The sequence below is a fragment of the Papio anubis genome, chromosome 8 (assembly GCF_008728515.1).
Source record: "Papio anubis isolate 15944 chromosome 8, Panubis1.0, whole genome shotgun sequence".
Taxonomy (NCBI): Eukaryota; Metazoa; Chordata; class Mammalia; order Primates; family Cercopithecidae; genus Papio; species Papio anubis.
This window is the reverse complement of record NC_044983.1, coordinates 108120539-108144688: the sequence shown is the minus strand read 5'-3', so window position 1 is coordinate 108144688 and position 24150 is coordinate 108120539. Positions and strand designations below refer to the sequence as shown.

The following is a 24150-nucleotide window of genomic DNA, read 5'->3' as shown; positions in this document are numbered from 1 at the left end:
AAATCATCTGGACTAAAATATAATGTTATATTAAAAACAAAAATAATAATTACACAAAACTCATTATTTCATAATCTCTTGCTAGTCTTTACTATTAGCTATGCCCATGAGGTTATTTAAATTTATTTTGACCATGTGCTGGAGCTACTATATAATCATGAAATACTATACATCTATTCCCCAATCTGTATTCAGTCTCTTTGGCAGCTTCAGTTTGGGCACAGTGGTATGATTTACACTATAGAAATAGGCAAACTGAATAAATCAGAACTTTTCTTCATTGTGTAGATATAGAAAGTGAAGAAGAAAATGCTGATACTAAAGATTCAATTCTGAAGGGTATTGAGTCTGTAGTGATTACATTGTGAATGGCACAAAAAATTTGAGAAAATATTCTTCCAGTATTCAAAAACTATGATCTGATTCAGTAATGAAGTCATTCACATCGTGGACAAACAAATGATGTTTTAACATATGTATTCATTTTTATAGTTATGTTTTACTCATTAACATAAATTAAATATTAACCAACATTCATAACTTAAAATACATATTTACTTAAGCCAGCCAAAATGGTTTTCTGTTATTTCTCACCAAAAAACTCTGAGACAAAGAGATTGTGATATACATCATTTTGTTTTTATCTCCTCATCTAGTATAAATAGAGTCTAATGCAATATTTAGCACTCCAGTTTGCTTCTAGAATAATTCTAGCACATTCCACTATAGCCAGAAAATTGATAATATGCTTATTTCTTCTATTTTTATCCATATCTGGTTGGAGAAAATCTAGCTGATTAAAACACATGCTAGTGTTAGCTACCTTTACTTTGTTAGATTACTCATAGATTTTTGAGATGTGATTCTTCCAATATAAACATGTAAATTATAGTAAAATTATAATGATTTTAGTTAGACAATTCTTCCATATAATGTAAAGAACTAAGCTGAAAATGTAGAGGAGCATAATTCTTTATGGCTTTTTGACCACCCCCCTGCTCTCTTTAAATGTAATACACTTTTATCAATACTGAGTTATTGTTATGAGGATAATTTTGATGACTCCAGGATATCAGCAAATCTCACAACGAAGAAAATACAATTCATTGAGAGGTAAGTAATGAAAGATTAAATTAACTAGGCATAGAAGAACATAATTCACAGAGAATAAAGACAGGCATATGAGGTTGACTTCAGTTCAGATTATAACTCTCACTAACTTAACAGAAGTCTTCATTGTCAGAAGAAATAAAATATATCCTCAAAAGAATAAGTATTGACTATGGCTTTAAAAAGTGTTGCATAACACTAGACAAAAGCATATATTTGTTTTTGTATTTTAAAACTATGACTATTTACTTTGTTTTAAATTTGCCTCATATCACTTTTGGATCTTAAGATTTAGAGAATATGGCTTTCCATGACCAAGGTGAATTAATGAAGGAGGTATAGGAACTGGTATGATTTTAAGTGTACATATTCAAAAATTCACTTTGGAACTTCCCACCCTACTTATAAATGCCTTCCTTTTGTGGAATAAGGCATGGATAGAATGTGAACCTGAGTCAAAAGCCCTGAATTGTTGTGCAGATCATCTCACCTCTCTGAATCTCAGTTTTCTCATCTTTAAATCAGAAGTAATCATCCATACCTCAACATGTCATAGGAGTCTTGAAGTGCCACACAAGTTAATAAATCAAACAGCACTTTGTACATTAGAAATTATCTTGTAAGTTTAAGGAATTATATATGCTTATTTTTCATACCATCCCTTATTCCAAAGATGACTTTTAGTGAATGACATTATCAGACAGACCATTATATGTATATTGAGATATGTTGAGTAATTAAGGATGTGTAAGCATAAGCATAGTACCTAGTTCATAGTGGGTGACCAGTTATTAAAATAATTAATTAATATGAATAAGCAGTATATATTATTTGGAATTTACTACGTGCTTTGATATAGCACAGTCTAAGATGAGTGCACAATGAATAGCAAATATTTTGTTGGTATTTGTACTGCTTTATAAATAAATGCTAACTACATTTATATTAAGTAATATTTGTACCTGTATATTATTTTCTGTAGAGCTACCATAAGGCATAGTTACTGGGTTTTTCATATAGTTCTGATAAAACTTCATTACAACATTTCACATCATTCTGGAACATAGATTTGATTTCTGTTGAAGTGAAGTAATAAGTGAGTTTTTCTCTGCTCTTATGTTTTTGTGGACACTTACCCCAAACTTAAATTCATGTAAAGAAGGACAGCCTTTTCTAGTAGGAGATGAAGTTCCTTTTCAGACAGCTCTTTCTATTCTTTGACTTATTTAAAAAAGAAAGTACTGAAGGTCCAATTTATAATGAGGGTAAAATAATTAAACTGTGAAATATTACTTTGGTATGTTCAATACCTTTAAGCCTATGGTTTTCTTTAGATCCATTAAATACAATCTTAATCTTTCTCCCCATAAACTCTTCAGGCATCAGAATACACTCTTGAATCCACCTGTAACACTCTTCTGAACAATTCTTGTCACTTTTCCATCTTTAGAGATAGCCTTTTGCCACTTCATTTAATCAGCCCATTTATAGGCACTAGTTCTTTGTGCCAAATATTTGGAGATTTGGTACCTGTGCCAAGCTTCAGTGCCAGATCTGAAACCTCAGCCAGGCACAGAGAGTCACTTTTCTACAGACTAGAGCTGTCTTCATTTATGTTCCCAAAAAAGCAGGCCCAAGACAAGGAATTATATGTTGCTGATTCATTAAGAAAGTGCACCCAGGAGAAACTATTAAGGGAGTGAGAGAGGCAGGATAAGAAGGAAGTTAAGCAAGGTGCAATTTCAGACAAAATCCAAGCCTCCGCTGGATCTCATGCAGTGTAAATTACAACTGATAGTTTATCCCAACTCAAGGCAAAGTAGCTGGGGTCTCATACTTCTGTACCCCATAATCATAGGGTAAGTGATACCCAGATCTTTCAGGGCTCATGTGTGGACCAAGTAGGCTCGTGTAGCCTGAAAGCAGTCTCCAGAAGACTGAGAGCTATATACATTTAGAGACAAATGCATGGTATATGCAAGATAATGAACAGATAACAGGAAAGGCAAGACGCATCCAAGAGGATTATTGATCACCTGGAGCACTGACAGTATCTACTATAATGGAGTAGGAACTAACAAGAGCAAACCTGAGGCAGCAGTACAGGTATAAACTGAAATTAAAGCCAGGTTGCCAGTCTTAACAAAGCATGATTCAGAAAGAACCTAGTAGTAGACTGAAGATCTTGATACAAAACAATTAGATGGAAATTTAAAAAAACAACTAGAAGGTTCCCCAAGCCAATAAAAGTAGTTCTGGTCACTATTTATAGAACACCCAGGCTTGACAGCACAACTTCAAAAGTGCCGATCTTTTTTTCCCCTCCTCCTAAGTGAACCATACCTGTATAGCACATCCTTCACTATTCCTAGCCCCTGCCAATAGTACTTATTGCTTTTGTTGTTCAAATGGTTTATTTAGTTGAAATATTTTATTTAAAGTGAATTATCTCTGTATATAAGATTACATGCATATTCCCCTTTAATTTTGTACTAACAAAAAATTCTGTATCAAATAATACATATGCTTCATTTTATAATGAAAACATATTTTAAAATAATAAACTAAGTAAAAGAAAGGCATAAGGTATATAGAGTGAGTGACATTATTGACTACTTCCTGCTGCTTGAAAATTTATCCTCCCCGGCCTCTTAGTTCTGTTTTCCTGAATTTCCCCCTACGTTTCCAGGCTTTTGCTAGTGACCTTATCCTTAAATATTAGTGTTCCTCTATATTAAGAATTCAAACATTTTTCATTTTACATTCTTCTCCTTTTCCTTCACATATCTAAATACAAAGTCCAATGAATTCATTATAGTTAATTAGTATGCCTTGAGGTTGTTTAACTCCCTCTCACTCAGGTTTCCATTATTCTCCTTTGGATTACTAACCAGCTTTCCAATTAGTGAGTCTTCATCTCATTTTTCTGCTTACTCCAAGCCTGTTACTTTCCAAAAAATTCAGTGTGATGTTTTATTCTGAGATGACATAATGTCTTCTTCTTTGTAAAATATTTAAATGGTTCTGCATAGCTTTATAGAGGAAGCCATGGACAACCTAAACTACTCTTGTATTTTTAGACTCATATTTCAACACTCTATTTAGCCCCCAAAGCACTTCCAGGACCCTATGGTTTGGGGATAAGCCACTCCTTCTGTAGGGAATATACTTTCTCACTTTGTTTATACATCTCCAATCTCGTGACCCTGTTTATTAATGGCATCTTCTAGGACTCAAGTAATCTTTTACCTTTTCCTAGAAGCCTGTCCTGTCTTCCCTCCTAGATTAGGAAAATTTACTCTGCATAACTGACCCATGTGTTGTCACATTACATTGTACTTACATGTTTGTGCACTTATTTTCATTAGTTTAACCCTTAAGGACAAAAACCAGTTCTTCAGTCCATGCATCCTTATATCGAATGAAGTAACTGTCATGTGGGAGTTTTTCTAAGGATTATTTATTGAAATAACTGAGTAATTATTCCTAGACAAAATAGTTGCTTATTTCCATGTTTTTCAGCTTTTTCGAGGAATGTCTCTGGTTCTTACCAACAAAGTAGGCTAAATATGGAATTACAAAGCATTTTTGTTTGTATTTTTTCCACTACTCTTCCAACTACTAACCATTGGTTATACTCACCACTTTAATTTCAATATTATGATTATACTGGAATGATATGCATAATCAGAGCTGTGTTGAACAATAATTTGGCATAAATAGTAAGGAATTCAAATAAGTTACGGCAATCAATGTACTTATACAACCAAATATAGTCTTTTCGGAGTCGACATAGGGGAGGAAAAAGAGAAACTGGGCAAAGAAGGCCTTAATTAAAACAACCAAGATACACAGGCTTTTCAATTATTAGGTTTGGATGTCAGTGACAGAAAAAGCATAACAGATATTTAAACAAGATATGTATCTGGTCCGAGACTAATGGTGTCTCAGCTCCAGAAATTTCTCAGAGTCATAGGCTAACTCACTACCCTACCGTTCCCAATTTGTGGCTTTTTCTTAGGTTCCAACATGGTGTCTAACCCATCTAGGAAGCAGGTTGGGGGAAGTGATAAATAAGGAAAACAAAGGACAAATGTAAACTATCTCTTAAGAAATATTTCTTGATGCTGCTTCAAAACATTTCTATTTATATCTTATTTTTGCAATAATCTAACAACATTCTCATACTCAGCTACAAAAAAGAATGGAAAACATAGTGTTTACTAAGGACAACTTGCTACCAGCTAGGAATTATACTATGGTAGGAGAAGGAGTACATGGATGTTTGGGAAATATATGACACCTCTGTTACACATATTTAGTCCAAAATTGAGGAGTGAACAAAGAATATTCCCATTTAAGTACTAGCTAGCTAAAGATATTAGGATAAAACTCATAATTTTATTACTGTTACTGATTTTTTAATTAATTATATTAAATTGTAGATTAATTGAGTGTATGTGACAGGCACTGTCCTAAGCTATTTTTATATATCTTCTCACTTAATCCTCCTATTAATTGTATAAAGTAGTTAATATTATTGTATGTATTGTTTAGGTGCAGAAACAAGTTCGGAAAACTTAAGTCACTTATGTAAATTTGCAGGGTAAGCCAGTGGCTTTATTAAATGAAATAAGAATGATGAAATCTGGATGCTGTTATAAAAATGACAGTTCTATTGCTGCTGTAACACATTACTGTAAACTTAGTGACTTAAAACAAATATTAATAATATTAATATAAATAAAAACATTCATTATTTTATAATTCTGTGGCTCAGCAGTCCACCATGGGGCTCATTGCAATAAAACTAAGTTGTCAGCACACGTATTCCTTTTTGGAAAATCTGGGAAAGAATGTTTCCTGTTAATTGATCTTGTTGGCAGAATTCAGTTCCTTGTAGTTCCTCAAGATCCTCATTTTTTTTGGCTCTTACCTGAGGGCCATTCCCAGTCTTCTTCCTCTATCTTCAAATCCAGCAAAGATGTTTCTAGTCCTTCTGATGTCACATTTGCACATTCTTCTGACATCTTCCTCTAATTTTAAGACTTGTTTGAATAGATTTGGCCCACTCTAGAAATCCAGAATAAACTTTTCATCTCAAGATTCTTAAATTGAATCACAACTTCAAGAAGTCCCTTTTAACATGTCTGGTAATATATTCACAGCTTTTATTGGATAAGGGAGTGAATGTCTTTAATTAGGTATTCTGCCTATCACAGGTGGCAATGAGGAGTAACAAGGAAATTGGACAGTAGAAGACACTGTGTCCTCACATGGAAAGTGAGAAAGACAAGGGAGCTTAATGCTGCCTCTTTTATAAGCATCTAATTCCCATTTACGAGGCAGAAGCCCTCATGGCACATCACCTTGAAGCTGCCACCTTTCATACTATCACATTAATAATATCTGAATTTTTGAGGGGAGACATTCAAACGATAGTATCTAGTGTGATCATCATTCTTCTAATCAATGTTTTTGTAAATGAAATCACAGAGAAGTATAAAGAAACCAAACATAAAATCTCTCTTTTTGGATAGAATTGATGTTTATTCTAGAAAAGTATTTATGTTTATTTTATTCTTAAACTAATATTTTAGGCCGGGCGCGGTGGCTCAAGCCTGTAATCCCAGCACTTTGGGAGGCCGAGGCGGGCGGATCACGAGGTCAGGAGATCGAGACCATCCTGGCTAACATGGTGAAACCCCGTCTCTACTAAAAATACAAAAAACTAGCCAGGCGTGGTGGCGGGCGCCTGTAGTCCCAGCTACTCGGAGGCTGAGGCAGGAGAATGGCCTGAACCTGGGAGGCGGAGCTTGCAGTGAGCCGAGATAGGGCCACTGCACTCCAGCCTGGGTGACACAGCGCCAGACTCCGTCTCAAAAAAAAAAAAAAAAAAACTAATATTTTAGCAACTTCTTTTTTCATCACATATATTTTAGTTAATTCCATAATTGCATGTATAAAATTATAGATTGCAATTTTACTAAAGTTAGAGGCAGATTCATTTTAACATCTTGAATCAACATAGTTTTTTTTTTTAACATCATAAGAGTTTAATACTTACAATAATAGTCACTGACTTTCAGTATTTTATATTCTCTTGAAGATGTGGTACCACTCATTGAATAATTAGGAATAAATAGCAAATATTTATTGTATGTCCTTTCTATATTTTATATTCTTGATGCTAAAATTTCTCATATACTAATACACAAATATAAAAAGTATCTAGTTGTATATAAATATAGACACTGCATAATTGTGTAATGAATCACAGATCACCACAAAAACTTATCTGGGCTTCTGTGGTCTCAATAATTTAATTTCTTATGTCTCTTGAAAGGATAATATGAGATATGCACTTAAAACAGGGCCTGGAATATAGATGTTCAAAATATTAGTGCTAATAATATTACTATTAGAACTACTACTGCAACTACCACCACCACAACTAACACTAATACATTTCCAGAGCGAGAGGGGTATAATGCCTCCACCAGTGTTTGAGCTTAGTTTCCTGCTGTGCAGATAACACACACTCTCATGCATTTCAGATCTTGAAATATTCTTGTGGAGACTCCCTGCTGATGTTAGTCATTGGAAACCATCAGCAGATGCTTCTAAGCCAGAATAGGCTTCTGCCAAGAGAGCCTGAAGAAGAAACTGGCAAGAGCTGTGAGCTTTTGCTTTCTGTCACTGAGAGGTTTTGCAGCAGAATGGAAAATTATCTTAATGACAACCTTAGAGTTAGTGGGGGCCATGCTCAACCTTCTGGAACATTGTCTCCTACCCCAGCTACCTAACACCTCAAGAATAGTTGCAGCTGGGTTGTGAAGAGAGAAGAGGGATGTGATATTATACCTGTGTTACCCACAGCACTTGCCCTTCTTACTATTACAGCTTTTTGGTCTCCTGGAATCTCTATAGAATGTGAAAGAGTCATTTGGATGATTTAATTGCCCTCTCACAGCAAGAATCACATAATATACGTATCAAAGTATAAAAATTTGTGTAATTCCTTTGTTCAGCATTACATATCTGCTTTGAATTTTAACCCCTTCTGACGTAATAGCAAAGTCACCCACATCAATGATACTAGGGGTAAGCATTGAAGGGAGCAACATCTGCAGAGATAGGATGTAGTAGCTCCATCCTTTTTTTTTTTTTTCCTGTTAAGACCTCTTCTGTATTCACCCTATACATTATCAGACTGTGATGATCTCTAACGTACAAGGACAGGCATAAAACACCTCATGTGTCTTAGAGTGGTCAGATGAATACCAATACTATAACTCTTAGCTAGACATTACCTGGGAAATCCTACATTTTTACAGTGTAGAACCTGGGACTGCAATCAATTTTTTTAAAAGACAAATGTGCTAACATCAGGAAGCTTCTAGTTAGCACTTTAAAGAGACAATAAAATGATAAACACAGAAATAATCATAATGTAAAGAAATCACCCTTAATGTAATAAAGAGGAAGCCCCTTAGAAATGTCAAAAATAGTTTTCTGAGCAGATGATTTTTAAGCCAATATTATAGAATGACAAGGAACTGGCAATGCAGAGAGAAGAGTGTCTGAGACAGAATTAGTCCTCATAAAGGATTTTTATGGCCCTGATGTTGTCTAGAAACTAAAAAGATGACAGGGGCCCTTGGCATAGTGGGTAAAGAGGAGAATGGACATCATGGAGACTGTAGAACTAAAGAAAGGTCAGATCGGAGAGGGCCCTCTCAGAATTATTCAAATATAGAATGAGAAACCACTGATAAATGTGATATCTAAATAATTCTTCTTTTCATTCAGATTTCTCTCAAGTTTCTCACCCTCACCTCCTCTATCACTGAACACCTCCACCATTCTCTATCATCTTCCCTTGATTTATTTTTCTTTTTTTTTTTTAATTATACTTTAAGTTCTAGGGTACATGTGCACAACGTGCAGGTTTGTTACATTTGTATACGTGTGCCATGTTGGTGTGCTGCACCCATTAGGTATATCTCTTAATGCTATCCCTCCCCCCCACCCACAATAGGACCTGGTGTGTGATGATCCCTTTCCTGTGTCCAAGTGATCTCATTGTTCAATTCCCACCTATGAGTGAGAACATGCGGTATTTGGTTTTCTGTTCTTGCAATGGTTTGCTGAGAATGATGGTTTCCAACTGCATCCGTGTCCCTACAAAGGACACAAACTCATCCTTTTTTTATGGTTGCATAGTATTCCGTGGTGTATATGTGCCACATTTTCTTAATCCAGTCTGTCACTGATGGACATTTGGGTTGATTCCAAGTCTTTGTTATTGTGAATAGTGCTGCAATAAACATAAGTGTGCATGTGTCTTTATAGCAGCATGACTTAAAATCCTTTGGGCATATCACCAGTAGTGGGATGGTTGGGTCAAATGGTATTTCTAGTTCTAGATCCTTGAGGAATCGGCACACTGTTTACCACAATATTTGAACTAGTTTACAGTCCCACCAACAGTGTAAAAGTGTTCCTATTTCTCCACATCCTCTTCAGCACCTGTTGTTTCCTGATTTTTTAATGATTGCCATTCTAACTGGTGTGAGATGGTATCTCATTGTGGTTTTGATTTGCATTTCTCTTATGGCGAGTGATGATGAGCATTTTTTTATGTGTCTGTTGGCTGTATGAATGTCTTCTTTTGAGAAGTGTCTGTTCATATCCTTTGCCCACTTTTTGATGGGGTTGTTTGATTTTTCTTGTAAATTTGATTGAGTTCTTTATAGGTTCTGAATATTAGAGGATGTGGAGAAATAAGAACACTTTTACACTGTTGGTGGGACTGTAAACTAGTTCAACTATCATGGAAAACAGTGTGACGATTCCTCAAGGATCTAGAACTAGAAATACCATTTGACCCAGCCATCCCATTACTGGGTGTATACCCAAAGGATTATAAATCATGCTGCTATAAAGACACATGCACACGTATGTTTATTGTGGTACTATTCACAACAGCAAAGACTTGGAATCAACCCAAATGTCCATCAGTGACAGACTGGATTAAGAAAATGTGGCACATATACACCATGGAATACTATGCAGCCATAAAAAAGGATGAGTTCGTGTTCTTTGTAAGAACATGGATGCAGCTGGAAACCATCATTCTCAGCAAACCATTGCAAGAACAGAAAACCAAACACCACATGTTCTCACTCATGGGTGGGAATTGAACAATGAGATCACTTGGACACAGGAAGGGGAACATCATGCACCGGGGCCTGTTGTGGGGAGAAGGGAGCAGGGAGGGATAGCATTAGGAGATATACCTAATGTAAGTGACGAGTTAATGGATGCAGCACACCAACGTGGCACATGTATACATATGTAACAAACCTGCACATTGTGCACATGTACCCCAGAACTTAAAGTATAATATTAAAAAAAAGAAATTACATAAACAAAAGTAAAGTTAGCAGCAAAGACCATGAATTGAGAAGCTGGTATCTTACATCCTTTCTTTTTGGTGTCATAAGAAAAATAACAAGGATAAACTGAGGCTAGAATTAAAACTCATTGCACAGTTCATTATGTATGAAAGTATATAAATATCTGTATATCACTACTATAGTTTTGTGTCTAATCATTTTGAACAAACCTTTCATTTTCTCAAAGTCTGGAGTCAAACTTTTTTTATATTAAAATAGATACAGATAAATAAATGAAAAGAGAGGTATCCTAGACCACGATGACCCTATTTTTAATAAGGGACAAAAACTAGGAAAAGAGTCCTTCTTAGCAAATTTATTTTAGTTAACCTCATACATATCTGTTTTTCAAAATATTTTGAATATATATCACCTAACTTACACAAATTTGTAATGAATAATCTCTTAAAACCAAGAATATTATCTGCAAGGATTTTCCTCAAAATCTGTAAATTCAAGTTGATCGTTTATATGTATTATGGAATTTAAATTATATGCTCCAGTAGCTAAGCATGAATAAATGATGCAAAAGAACCAATGGTTTTGTACTGTTGTGTTATGGATTTAATATTTGATGGATTTTTCATTTTATGTAGCTTTTTCCCTTCAGTGAAACATTTGTCGTCCTTTATTTAATCTGTCATTGTTACATACCAGGAATCCCCTAAAGGAGAAGACCAGTGTACAGATATTAAAAGCATAGAAAAATAAAACAAAGCTAAAAGCTTTCATCACTCCATCAATAGCTCTCGGTGTCCCCACACTCTCCTCCACCCCGTATCTAAAATATGATCCCTTGCAAGAATTGAAACTGTTAACCTGATACTGGCAGCAAATTGGATGAGCCTAGAGAATTCCCTGAGGTGGCACTTGTCACTGTTGAATGGTCTAGCCTAGAGTCTTGGGATACATATTCTGTAATAAAATATGTAAGTAAAATATTAAATATTGCAGTTCATGATTCTTCTAGAATGAGATATGTACTCTTTTCTCTAAAATGATATTACTTTAAAATGAATAAATAAGGAATTTTCATATGTCATACTTTAAGCATTTTATATCATACAATATTTACCTATTACACAAATTTCATATAAGTTTACCTTTGTATATTTATTTTTAAATAGCTAATTTAGGATGATTATTATTTAAATATCATTAACATGAATTATCCATATGCACGTGAAATGTATGTCATTTATAATACATGCCACAAAAGCAACCAAGTTTTAGGATTATTCTGAATTATATGATTTTTTAATAAAGGTACTCCATATTCTGCTCTCTCTAAATTAGACATTTATAAGCAATAACATTTGATAAGACAGTCCTGCCAAGGCATGATTTTTTTTTTTTTTTTTTTTTTTTGAGACGGAGTCTCGCTCTGTCGCCCAGGCTGGAGTGCAATGGCGTGATCTCAGCTCACTGCAAGGTCCGCCTCCCGGGTTCCCGCCATTCTCCTGCCTCAGCCTCCCGAGTAGCTGGGACTACAGGCGCCCACAACCGCGCCCGGCTAATTTTTTGTATTTTTAGTAGAGACGGGGTTTCACCGTGGTCTCGATCTCCTGACCTTGTGATCCGCCCGCCTCGGCCTCCCAAAGTGCTGGGATTACAGGCGTGAGCCACCGCGCCCGGCCCAACGCATGATTTTTATGTGTGCCTTTGAATAATGCTTTCAAATGTATGGAGAAAAAGGAAAAAAAAAACCTATTATAATTATTTTAATTTGGAGCAAAGAAACCTTAACTGAATCCACTCTTCTCCATCCCTGCTTCGACAGCCCAAGTTTAGGTCCTCAATCTCTCTACCTCTGCCCTGTTATCCTTCAAATCCAGATTGTTCCTGCTGCCAAAGTGAGCAAGTAAAAAATTAAATATAGCCCTTTCAACTTCGTTCAAAATCGTAATTTGCTGCTTTTCATATACTTCTATATGTATGGACTTAAGTTCAAAGTCCCTAACATGGTCTGTTTTCTGCCTTCATTTCTAGTGTTCCTTCTCATCATTTTTTGCCTCACAGTTCATGTTTCAGAAACAAAAATAATATTTTTTTCACTTTGCCATATTTCACATTCTTCCCTAGAATGTTCTTTCCCAGTTCCCAACTCCACCTTCATTGGCAGTGTCTGGGGTTTTCCATCTCAAGGGATTATTTCCTCTTTACTCTCCAACTGGATTGAGTGACTGTCATCTCTGCTAATATAACCCAGTGTGTCCATATCTCAAAGCAGTCAACACAGGGTATTGTATTCATCTTGCTTATGTCACGTTTCCCTCATTGGACTATGATTGCCAAGGTATAGAAAGTATATGAAGAAAGAAGTGCTTTAATTAGATGTCAAGTTGATTGTGTAACATGGTATTTGCATACCTTAAGATTAATTGAAGTTTTTATATTTTGTAATTATACATATATAATGCATTCTGATTTCCACACTGGGTAGCAAAAATAGTTGTTAATATTAGAGTGACTTATTGCCATTCTGAAATAATCATAATGGAGAAAAGCTGCTCCCAGAAAAGGTAAATTTTTAGCAGCATTGAGTTTGGGGGAAAAACTCTTATCTTGGAATCAAATGGGATTGCTGATAAAAGAACTTCATCCTCAAGATTCATTGTGAACAGATGTGAACACCTATTTTAAGATAATTGACATAGCTAATAACAACTACCATTTATGAGGCCCTACAAGCATCCTATGTATTATTTTATAATCTTTGCTTATTGTAATACATATTTCAACCTTAAAATATGAATTATAAACACTATTTTGTATATGTTACAGAATTGCTCAAGACAATATAACATTTTTTGAGAGAAATGGGGCTATAATCCCAGGCTTTTCCCATGGACTTATCTATATCATCCTGTCTCACTAATGACTATAACTTGGTATTGGTATTGACATTAGTTAAAGCATCATTAATTTGTTTGGTTAAACATCATCAAAGGCTAATTTGAATGTTGTACTAATTATGTAAATTAAAAATGACTAATATTGTGAAATTTCTTCAGCTTCCAAAATTATTTTGAATTAAAAAATACAGACTTTACCATGGAACACAAAATAACTTATATCAATAGACACTTTCTATATTTTTCCCAAGGAATTTATGTAATATTTATTAATTGTTAGCTTTCAGAAATTGTCTCTCCCTGCCATCACTATTTAATACATGAGGCATATGCCAGACATCAAAGAACATATTTATGAACTATATTATGATAACAACATGATATGAGGTATTTGGGATACACAGAAAGTATTTTCTAAATTTCAGAACTTTGTTAACGTAGAATAGGGTGATGTTTAAGCAGATAATCATTATCGTCAAGCAAACCTGAAGTTTAGTTTCATCACCAGTAGCCAAATAAACATGGGAAAATTACTTGGGCAAAACATTCCTTTAAACTGAGAAGTTATTAAAACCATTTATTCATTGGAATGTCTTCAATTTACATATGGGAAACCTCAAGTCAAATGACTTAAATAATAAGAAAATGCAATATTTAAAAAGCATACTGACCAGCAGCATGCAAGCCCCCCCCACACAGAAAAACACCATTCCTAGGTTCTGGACATCTCAATATGTAGTTTGGCTTTGTCTTCAAACTACGTATTGTGAGATGGCTGTAATAGCTCAATACATTCAGATAGAATTACCTCAAAGCAGACTGATTTTTTGTACTTTTTGAAAACCAAGAAATCATTTTGCAAAAGCTCCTCCGCAAATTGCTAATCATCTTCCAGTGGCCAGAATTAGGTCAAATATGTATAATCTAATCACTGACAAATGGAATGGGACATAGAGTGATTAGGACCCATCTCAGGAGACTCAGAATTGGATGAGCAGTCCCTGAGCATTAGGATGTACAGAAAAGGATACACGGGAACAAAATATATGTCCTGTGGTGGGAACTGAACAATGAGATCACTTGGACTCAGGAAGGGGAACATCACACACCGGGGCCTATCATGGGGAGGGGGTAGGGGGGAGGGATTGCATTGGGAGTTATACCTGATGTAAATGACGAGTTGATGGGTGCAGCACACCAACATGGCACAAGTATACATATGTAACAAACCTGCACGTTATGCACCTGTACCCTACAATTTAAAGTATAATAATAATAAATAAATTTAAAAATAAAATTAAAAAAATAAAATTAAATTAAAAAAAAAAAAAAAAAAAAAAGAAAAACTCAAGGGCAAATAAGGAAGGTGGCTGTTGGGTAAGCAATCAATAGCATCTGCCACATTTTCCCCTTTGGTTATCAAATACCTCTCCAGACCCATCTTTCTTCTCCTGCATTCACTTTGGAAAAAATACTTACATAAAACATATTTTCTATCTGCATTAATAGAGAAAACCTAACATTTCAGCCATTTACTACATGCAAAGATATGTCCAGAATCCCTAAGTGATACACTAGCTTCTCCATTATATCTACAGGTAATTCCTCACTGTCTAAAGACCTGTGGCTAAAAGGCCAAATCCAATATAAAAGTATAGAACACAAACAGGGTAACTTCCCTAAGAACTCCCATTCAGAAGAAGAGAGAATTGAAGCTATACAATGGTTACTGGGTCATAGAACAATATCATACCCTTCTGGATAAGACTAGTGAACATTGACTTCTCTAGAAATGGAATGAGTTCCTAGAAAAGTTTGGAATGTAATAGAATCTATTTACCTTGTCATAGTGCTCCACAGCTTCTGGCTCTGACTCCTGGGAGGATTCATTTTTACCTGTTGGACAAGACTGCTGTGCTCTAGAATTTCAGTGCCACTACATATTACAACCACTGTTGCCCCTGAAACTGTATGTTTCTGCTGCTTTTGACAATCTTTGCCAGAATCCAATCTTTGTTTCCTTATTTATACACTTAAGATGTGTATCTGATTGATAAGGGAATCTTAGTTATCATACCTGTACACTGGATACAATGAATAATGGGGAGTCTAGGATCTGACCATATTGGGAGGTATGCTGTACTTCCTACCAAGATTCCTAATTTCCCAGATGAAAGGAGGATATTCAGGTGCTGGGCAGCCAGAATAATGTATAGATGTACACAACATAGACTTCTAGGGTCAAAATAAAAGAATGCATTTATAATTCTGAGACCACTGTTTTATGTAATATAAATATATTCCATTTAAAAAATTCATGTTAATGGGTATTAAGTGGGAATTCCACATGGCTTCAGAAATAATGACAATGTAGAAGTTATGGTATTAAATTATCAGTGCAAGATTCACAGAATGAAGATTATGAGACATAGCTTCTGTACCAGTTTTAACAAAATATCCTGTAAAAACCTATGTATTGAGCCTTATGAGAAATTGATCTACCAAGTATTTAATATTTAATGCTATCTATGGATTTTTTACTTCTGGAAAGTCAGTGTTAAAAAGCCTTATGTTATTTTTAATTGACTTCATTAGTAGATTAAATAGTTTAATTCCAACCTCAATAAGCAACACTAAACAATCCAGTTAGAATCACCATTCTACAATGGAAATCAAGAGAGTGACTTACTTGGTTTAAAAAAAATAAAGACAATTATACATTATTTAAATACTTTAAGGGCATATTTTATTATTACAGTTTTTTTTTTTTCATTAGTCCTATGTGCTAAATGCAATTTATGTTTTTGTTTATTTACTCCACAAATGATTAGGAAGAAGTAAAGCAGGCAAAATGTATGGCATTCTTTTTACACTAAATGCATATTTTTCCTATTTTCTTACTAAATGTTTCTGCCCTACTACCAAATAAACATGTAGAAGAAGCATTCCTATTATACTGATGACTATTTGTTGATTTTTTATATTAACTTTTATATGTTATACAAAAATAAATGGGTGGAAATGTCTATTTGGTCACTTTCATATTATTAAAGTATCAATAAAGAAGGAAAATTTTACATCAGACTACTGATGCTACTTATTACATTATAGCATGAACAAGTTTTCTTGTCAATTTGTTTTTGTTTTCCTAAGTTTTATTTATACATTCTATTAAAGGTATTTTTCTTTTAACCATATCTCAATATGCTATGTTGGGGTTTTACTGTAATGCCTTACTTATATTAATGGCTTCAAATAAGGCAAAGGTAATTTTTAATTTTTTTAATGTACAAGTTTTACTTCTGTGAACTATTTCAATAATAATGTTAAAAATAAGCATAAATGAATCAAACTAAAATGAATGTATTATAAAAATTCAATCAGAATATTCTAGCTTCTCAGTAATTGTGTGTCATTGAAACTGTTCAAGAATTACAAGTGTCTAAAAATTCAATGACAGCTCAGTGGTTAAGTGCTTATCCAAAAGTATATGGATTAGTTAGTAATTAATTCATCACTTAATTTAAAGTGAGATAGAGCTCTCATTGTTGCATATATACATGCAAGAGTCTCAGTTACAATTTCGGCAAAATAAGATCTACCATTCTGTGGGTGTCCAAAGTCTTTAGGACATGATTATACAATAATGGATATCAAGAGTTTGGTATAGAACTAGCAATCAATCAGGCAGTCATTTATTAGACACTTAATTTGTATCCACTAGCCTATTAGACTTTTAAGTCATATGAAAGGAGACATTCTCTAATTTTAATTACAGTTCACTCATAGATCTACTGTGAAATAGGTTGGGGTGATGAAGATCATGGGATTTATCCTTTTGGCAGGATGACAGATGAGGTACTTTGAGAGTTACTCTCTCTGAAATATAAGAAACATAGTAATGTTCATGTCATTATTAGTTCACAAGAAAACAAAAGAAATGTATAAAACTGTGAATAAATATCATGCAAACAAACATACAGACACACACACACATACACACACAGACATACAAACATATATATTGGAGGCATTCCCTCTTGAATGAGGTACAATTTAATGAGGCCAGTTGTCATCTGTTCTAGTAAACATTTTACCAGATATACAAGAAAGTTAAGATTTTAAAATTACATAATTTGTAAAAGAAGAACCTAAAATATTATTTACAGAAGACATGCTTGCTATGTAAGAAACTAAAAATAATTTACAAATGTTTTTAAATAATATGGATGCTTTATCCAGTGCCTAGTTAGATCAATAGACAAAAAAATAAATTTCATTTCTATATACCAAAAAAGTTCCAAATATAAAGATAAATACCACTTTCAATAGCAAAAAGCATTTTCAACATGTAATATATTTTAAAAAACATTATTAAAAGATATTTAGAGATCTACATAAATGAAGAGATAAGTCAGACTTGTGTGTAGGGAGATTCAATACCTTAAGATGTCAGTTCTCAACAAATCAGTTATAGATTCACTGCAATTCCAATAGAAAGCCCAAATAAATTTCTGAAGAATTTTACAAGTTGATATGTGAAAGACGAATAAATGGTCCAAGAGTAGTCAAAATACTCCCAAAGAACAAAAGGATTAAGTTTGTGGAGTATCTGACTTATAAGATACAGTCTTATCTTATAGTAATAATAATAATAAGCCAATTTGTGGTAGTTTGGGTACATACAAACTTACCAAGAGAACAAGATCCATAATCCAAAATCCAATATACTTACATATAGAATAGTTATATATATTAGAGTTTGCTGATCATTGGAGAAAGAAGGGCTTTTTATTAAATAAAAAGTACTGAGACAACTGGGTGTTCATATTGGAGGGAAAAATGAAAGGAATACTGTGCTAATTTATATTGCTGTGTAAAAAATTACCCAAAATTAGCAACATGAAACAAGGTAAATTTGTTATCTCACAGTTTCCACAGGAAAAGAGTCTAGGCATGGATATCTGGGTCTTCTTTTCAAGGTTGTACCAGGGTGAAATCAAAGCATTGGTCCGGAATGAGATCTCATTTGAAACTGTAGGGCTTCTTCCAGGCTCACTTGTTGGCAGACTTCAATTATTGTGGTTGCAGGACTTAGGCCCTCACTTTGTAAAGGGCACCACTGCTCCATGTTAAACGTGCCTTTCCACAGCATGGAAGTTTGTATCTTCAAGTCCAACAGGAGAGCATCTCTTCTGATTTTTTGTTAGCTTGTTTTTTGATCTGTTACTTCTAGACCTTCTTTTAAAGGGAATCCCCTGAATTAGTCAGGCCCACTCAGAATAATCTCCGTTTTGATGAACTTAAAGTCAACTGATTAGAGACCTTAATTACACATCTGTAATATTCCTTCACCTTTTCCATATAATATAAGCTAATCATAGGATTGATAATCCATCATCTTCATAGATCTTGCCCGCACTGAAGGGGAGGGTATCATATAGGTTGTCTACACCAGGGGATTAGAATATTGGAAGACATCTTAGAATTCTGCCTCCAATACAGTCCTACTTTGCAGTTTCTATAAAAGTCAATTCACAAAAGATAAAAGATATGAAGATACATCTGTATGAGCTTGTGTCATTAATATTAATAATTTTTACCAGAGTAGGATTTGTTTATCTACTATTTTATGAGTAGATAAGTAAGTCTTACTCTGGTAAAATTAATAACTTTTTGTATCAAGTAATCTAACAAGGAAGCTGTGAACTTGAAGCTATTGCGACACATGTAATGTAAGGAATTAGTACCCATAATATATAAAGCTGATCTCAACTAGTGAGCCAGGTCCAATGGTGTACTATGAGTTAGCCACAGGTAGAACTAAGATATTGATTTAACTCCCTCTATGGAACAGAAGGTCCTGGGCAAAAAATAAAAATAAAATTTCCATTATAAGCAGCTTCATCTGTTCACCTTTGTGTATTACAAATATTATTGTTTTTAAAGTGTGCTGTAATGGAATGCTTTTGGAATCACCAATATAAAGAATTCTTGCAATTAATAACAAGTAGACAAGAGGTCTGAGGAAAAAAGATGCCAAAACACAAATAGTTGTGTCACAGAAAAGGAAATATGAATGATATATAAACATATAAAAAGATATGCAACTCAATTAGTAATAAGGAAAACACACACACACACACACACACACAAAGCAAAACAACAAAAAACACTTTTACACCTACTAGAGTTGTAGGAATAAATGCATTCAATGTATGCAAGTGTGAACATTTGAATTGGTAAAACAATTTTGGAAAACCATATGGGACTAGGTTATAAAATGAATTTTTGCTGTTATTACCTAGCAAGTATACTGCCTAGAGACATACTTCAAAATGTGAACCAAAAGGTGTTTAATTTTGCTCATGACCATGTTGCTTATAGTAGCCAAAAAAAATTAAAAAAAGAAAAGAAAAGAAAATGGGAAACAATGTAAATCTATACTGACAGGTAATTATCAATGGAAAGTATTTATATTTAACTATACGTGGAACAAATACACATATTTTAAAAATTGTGATCATGTAGGCTGGGCACAGTGGCTCACGCCTGTAATCCCAGCACTTTGGGATGCCGAGGCAGGTGGATCACGAGGTCAGAAGATCGAGACCATGGCTAACACAGTGAAACTCCGTCTCTACTAAAAAATACAAAAAAATTAGCCAGGCATGGTGGCTGCCTATAGTCCCAGCTACTCTGGAGGCTGAGGCAGGAGAATGGCGTGAACCTGGGAGGCAGAGCTTGCAGTGAGCCGAGATCGCACCACTATATTCTAGCCTGGGCACCAGAGCGAGACTCTGTCTCAAAAAAAAAAAAAAATTATGATCATTTAAAATGTATAGGTCAAAGTTTTCATTCACATGCTATATTTAAATGTGGACAAAACAATTGCTTTAGTCAATGCAAATATTAAAATATTTTATAAAACAAGAAATATGTGTAGTCAAAAATTGTTATACAGCAAAATAAGTCAGGATATAAATTCCTTTATTTTTAATTATTTTTATAATAAAGTAGAAAATAGTTATAAATATTACTAAAGAAATATCTTCTTCATTTATTCTCTCATAATGTGGTAACCTCAGGCATTCATTTTATCAGGTGACGAACAATAATTTATTATAAATTATTTTTTGCTCAAAACATGACTATATGTAGGACACTATGTAATTTTATGTAATGTCTTTCTGTACTGATTCTTAATTACATCTTTTCAATATTTTAGCTATTTTTAAAATTGCAATTTAATTAAATTTGAATTTTTGCATAGCTATATAAGCAATATATGAATATATGAGTATATTTTAGTAAGAAATAATGCTGAATTACATACCATGGTGCAGTGTGCCTCTCAAAGTATTGTGCTCCCAGTTTTGCCACTCATTTTAATATATTTGAGGAATTCTGTTACCAAAGGATACATAAAAATAAACTTGATACCATTCTGGCAATCTAGATTCAAGTTTAGCTCTAACAAATTTTAAGCTTTACTACTTAATGGAAATAGCACACTCAGTTTCTGCATGTTAACTTTGTAAAATATATATGCGAATGTGTGGAAAACCACTCTCCACCTACATATACTTTTTATAAAGCCTTCTTAGAGTAGATTTGCTTTAATCATTCTTCAAATAAGAGTATTCTATAAACAGAAACCATAAAATTTCATTGAACATTTAATGCAGAAAATACAATACAGCAAGTAAAAGTCATGTGATGATATAATGATTGAACTTTAAGCATATTCTAACATGACTTGCTGCCATACTATGAAATTATATATTTATATATATATATATATATAAAACTGCTTGTGTGTGTGTGTGTGTGGAGAGACAAAGAATGCTTTTCTGTCATTGCTTTTTCTGTTGTTTCTATTACATAACACAATATATTTAAGGAAGGTGTATGTTTCTGTTTACTACTAGGTTATCCAGATAAATTTTGAAGAATTTGATCTGGAGATTGGCTATGATACCTTGACAATTGGTGATGGGGGCGAAGTTGGAGATCCTAGGACCGTGCTCCAAGTGTAAGTTCCCAATGTTTCACTTTTGCCTTAGCCTATCGAGTACTAATAAAATTTTACTTTCAAATTATTGTTTTACATTGATTGCTCCCACTACTACAGGCAGAAGATGAACAGTAACTTAGTTATTATTAGTAACTTTCATAGAATCTGTTAGTGCTTGTTCAGTGAGATTTAAGGCACTTTGGCTCAGTTCAATTGGGCTTCTCTAACAAAATGCAGTAAACTGGGTGACTTATAAACAATAGAAATGTATTTCTTATAGTTCTTGCTGCTAAGAAGTACCAGATTAAGGTGTCAACAGATTTGATGTCTGGTGAGGGCTTGCTCATCTAACCTGATGCTTCTCAAAATAGAGTCTTTTTGCATCACAAATGCATCACAAATACTTGGTGCACATTTGAAAATGTAGATTTTTAGGCCCTCAAGCCAAACTTAGTGAATCAGCATCTCCAGGATGTGAATTTATCAATCTATATTTTAACAGACTCCCTGCATGATCCTTATGCACATCAAAGTTTGAGAACAACTGATATAAATGTTAAAAAAATTAGTATCAGCATAGACAGCTACTAGTGGTAATGCCCTTATTGTGTGGGTTTGTGTATTTCTTACTGTATACATTGACTAAAGGTAAGCTAATTTTTTTTTTTCCTTTTTTTCTTTTCCTTTTCATTCTCTTCTCCCTCTTCTTTTTATTTTCTTTTTAATTTTAAAAGAAGGCCTCCTAGAACTATTATTCCAGAATCCTGTAATAAACCAGAATCCTGTAATAAACCAGGGGTTAACCTCATAACCACACATAGTATATTATAGACCCCAATATTACTGCTCTTTAGCCTTATTTTTCTAGAAAACAAAGCAAATACAAAACTTACTCACCTTTCTTCATGCACCCTTGACCTCAACTTCAACCTCTCTCCCCTGTCTGCAACACGGATATCATTGATCAACATGATTTACTTGTCTATCTCTGGCCTACTACAGTTCCATTTTGTGTTTCCTAAGGTGTGATGGACAAATGGGCCAGCATTTTACATGCTTTACATGTTCAGTTATTAGTTCATTTTCACATTGCTTTAAAGAACTACCTGAGACTGGGTTATTTATGAAGAAAAGACATTTAATTTACTTTCAGTTCCACAGGCTTAACAGGAAGCATGACTGGGAGGCCTCGGGAAACTTACAATCATGGCGGAAAGCAAAGGGGAAGCCAGGACCTACTTCACATGGTGGCAGGGGAGGGAGAGAGAGAGAGAAAGAAAAGGGGGAAGTCCCACACACTTTAAGACCATCAGATCTTGTGAGAACTCACTTACTATCATGAGAACAGCATGGGAGAAATCCACCCCCCATGATCCAGTCACCTCCCACTAGGTCCCATCTCCAATTTTACATGAGATTTGGGTGGGAACACAAATCCAAACTATATCAATTATGTTGCTTACATTTTTGTAACTTCATTCTTAATACTTCCTCTCTTGAAAATGATCAGCACTTTTCTTGCACCTGAGCAACGTGTTGAGCCTGTTAGGAATATCACCACACTGACATTTTCCAGAAATAATCAACAGTTCCTACTAAATTTTATTGTAGTTTTATACTTGACAGATTAGATTTCATTTTAATATAAAATTACATATATTTTACATGCAATATACTGTAAAATTGTATATATATAAATTGGCAGAAACAGAACTGCTCTGATGATTAGCTATGCTTTTTTTCCTGTTATTGTTTGTCAAATACAGAGTTTTAAGGAACTGAAAATTACATATAAAAATTTGAATTTATGGTTTCTTGTAAAACTGGTGACACTAGATCTTCATAGTCACGTAGCAAAAATTGGCTGGGACTGTCTTCTGCCTCCTTTAGAGAGGGCATAGAATCTTTGTGGCCACTCATCCCTCTATCATTTTCCACTCGAACTTCTAAGGTCCTTTGCTTTCCTGCCTGGGCCTGTAACTATTTAATTATGCAACACCTGATATAAGACAAAATGTGGATTGCTTTCTCTATCAATTTATCCATTGTTTTCCAAGTAAATATGTTTGTTTCTTTACCTGACACTCATAAACATTGAAGTTTCTTGGATATCAATAATATATAGTAAATTTGGTGACTAATCCCCACACATTGCAGATGTTTCTCTCTACATGTTTGATAGCTCCCATCATATGCACTTCAGAAATAAAATTGTAAAACATGCATTTGATGGGACATCTTTTCCTTTTTCTGTTTAAGACAGAAAACTGGATTTTAGGTTCAGATTTTTAAAAACATGGACAAGAAAAAGCAGGCTGGCTAGTCAATTGACTAAAAAAAATATTTTTAAGAAGCTTTTATCATATATCTGCCACAAAAAAACTTCATATCTCAGCCTTGGATAAAATATTAGAAGTCATCTTCTCCAACTGACATCCAAGATCATAGATGCTATGTCTTCCTATTGCTGCTTTCTTTTAAAAAAAGCTATTTGAGCTAATTAGTATCACACAATTATAGATGGAAGCTATATATATAAAATATTGTTATAGTAACCCAGTAAAACACAGAAGAAAGATGTCAAAATTATCTTAAATACTCAACCATTAGAATGGTTTAAATATAAAAAGAGTACTTTTATTGGGATTAAGCAGTGGTCTGTACAATCTCTAATGTTAAAAAAAAAAAAAATGTGTGTTTGTACCAT

At 34.0% G+C, this 24150-nt stretch overlaps 1 protein-coding gene across 6 annotated transcripts in view; it reads left to right on the top strand.

The window, feature by feature from the left end:
• The window catches only part of CSMD3 (CUB and Sushi multiple domains 3), a 1287556-nt gene that overhangs the window by 660336 nt on the left and 603070 nt on the right, over positions 1 to 24150 (top strand). For all 6 annotated transcript variants that reach the window (XM_021942876.2, XM_031650139.1, XM_031650136.1 and 3 more), the window contains one exon: positions 21358 to 21461. In XM_021942876.2, coding sequence (XP_021798568.2) covers positions 21358 to 21461 — 104 coding nt within the window. The remainder of the gene's footprint in view (positions 1 to 21357; positions 21462 to 24150) is intronic.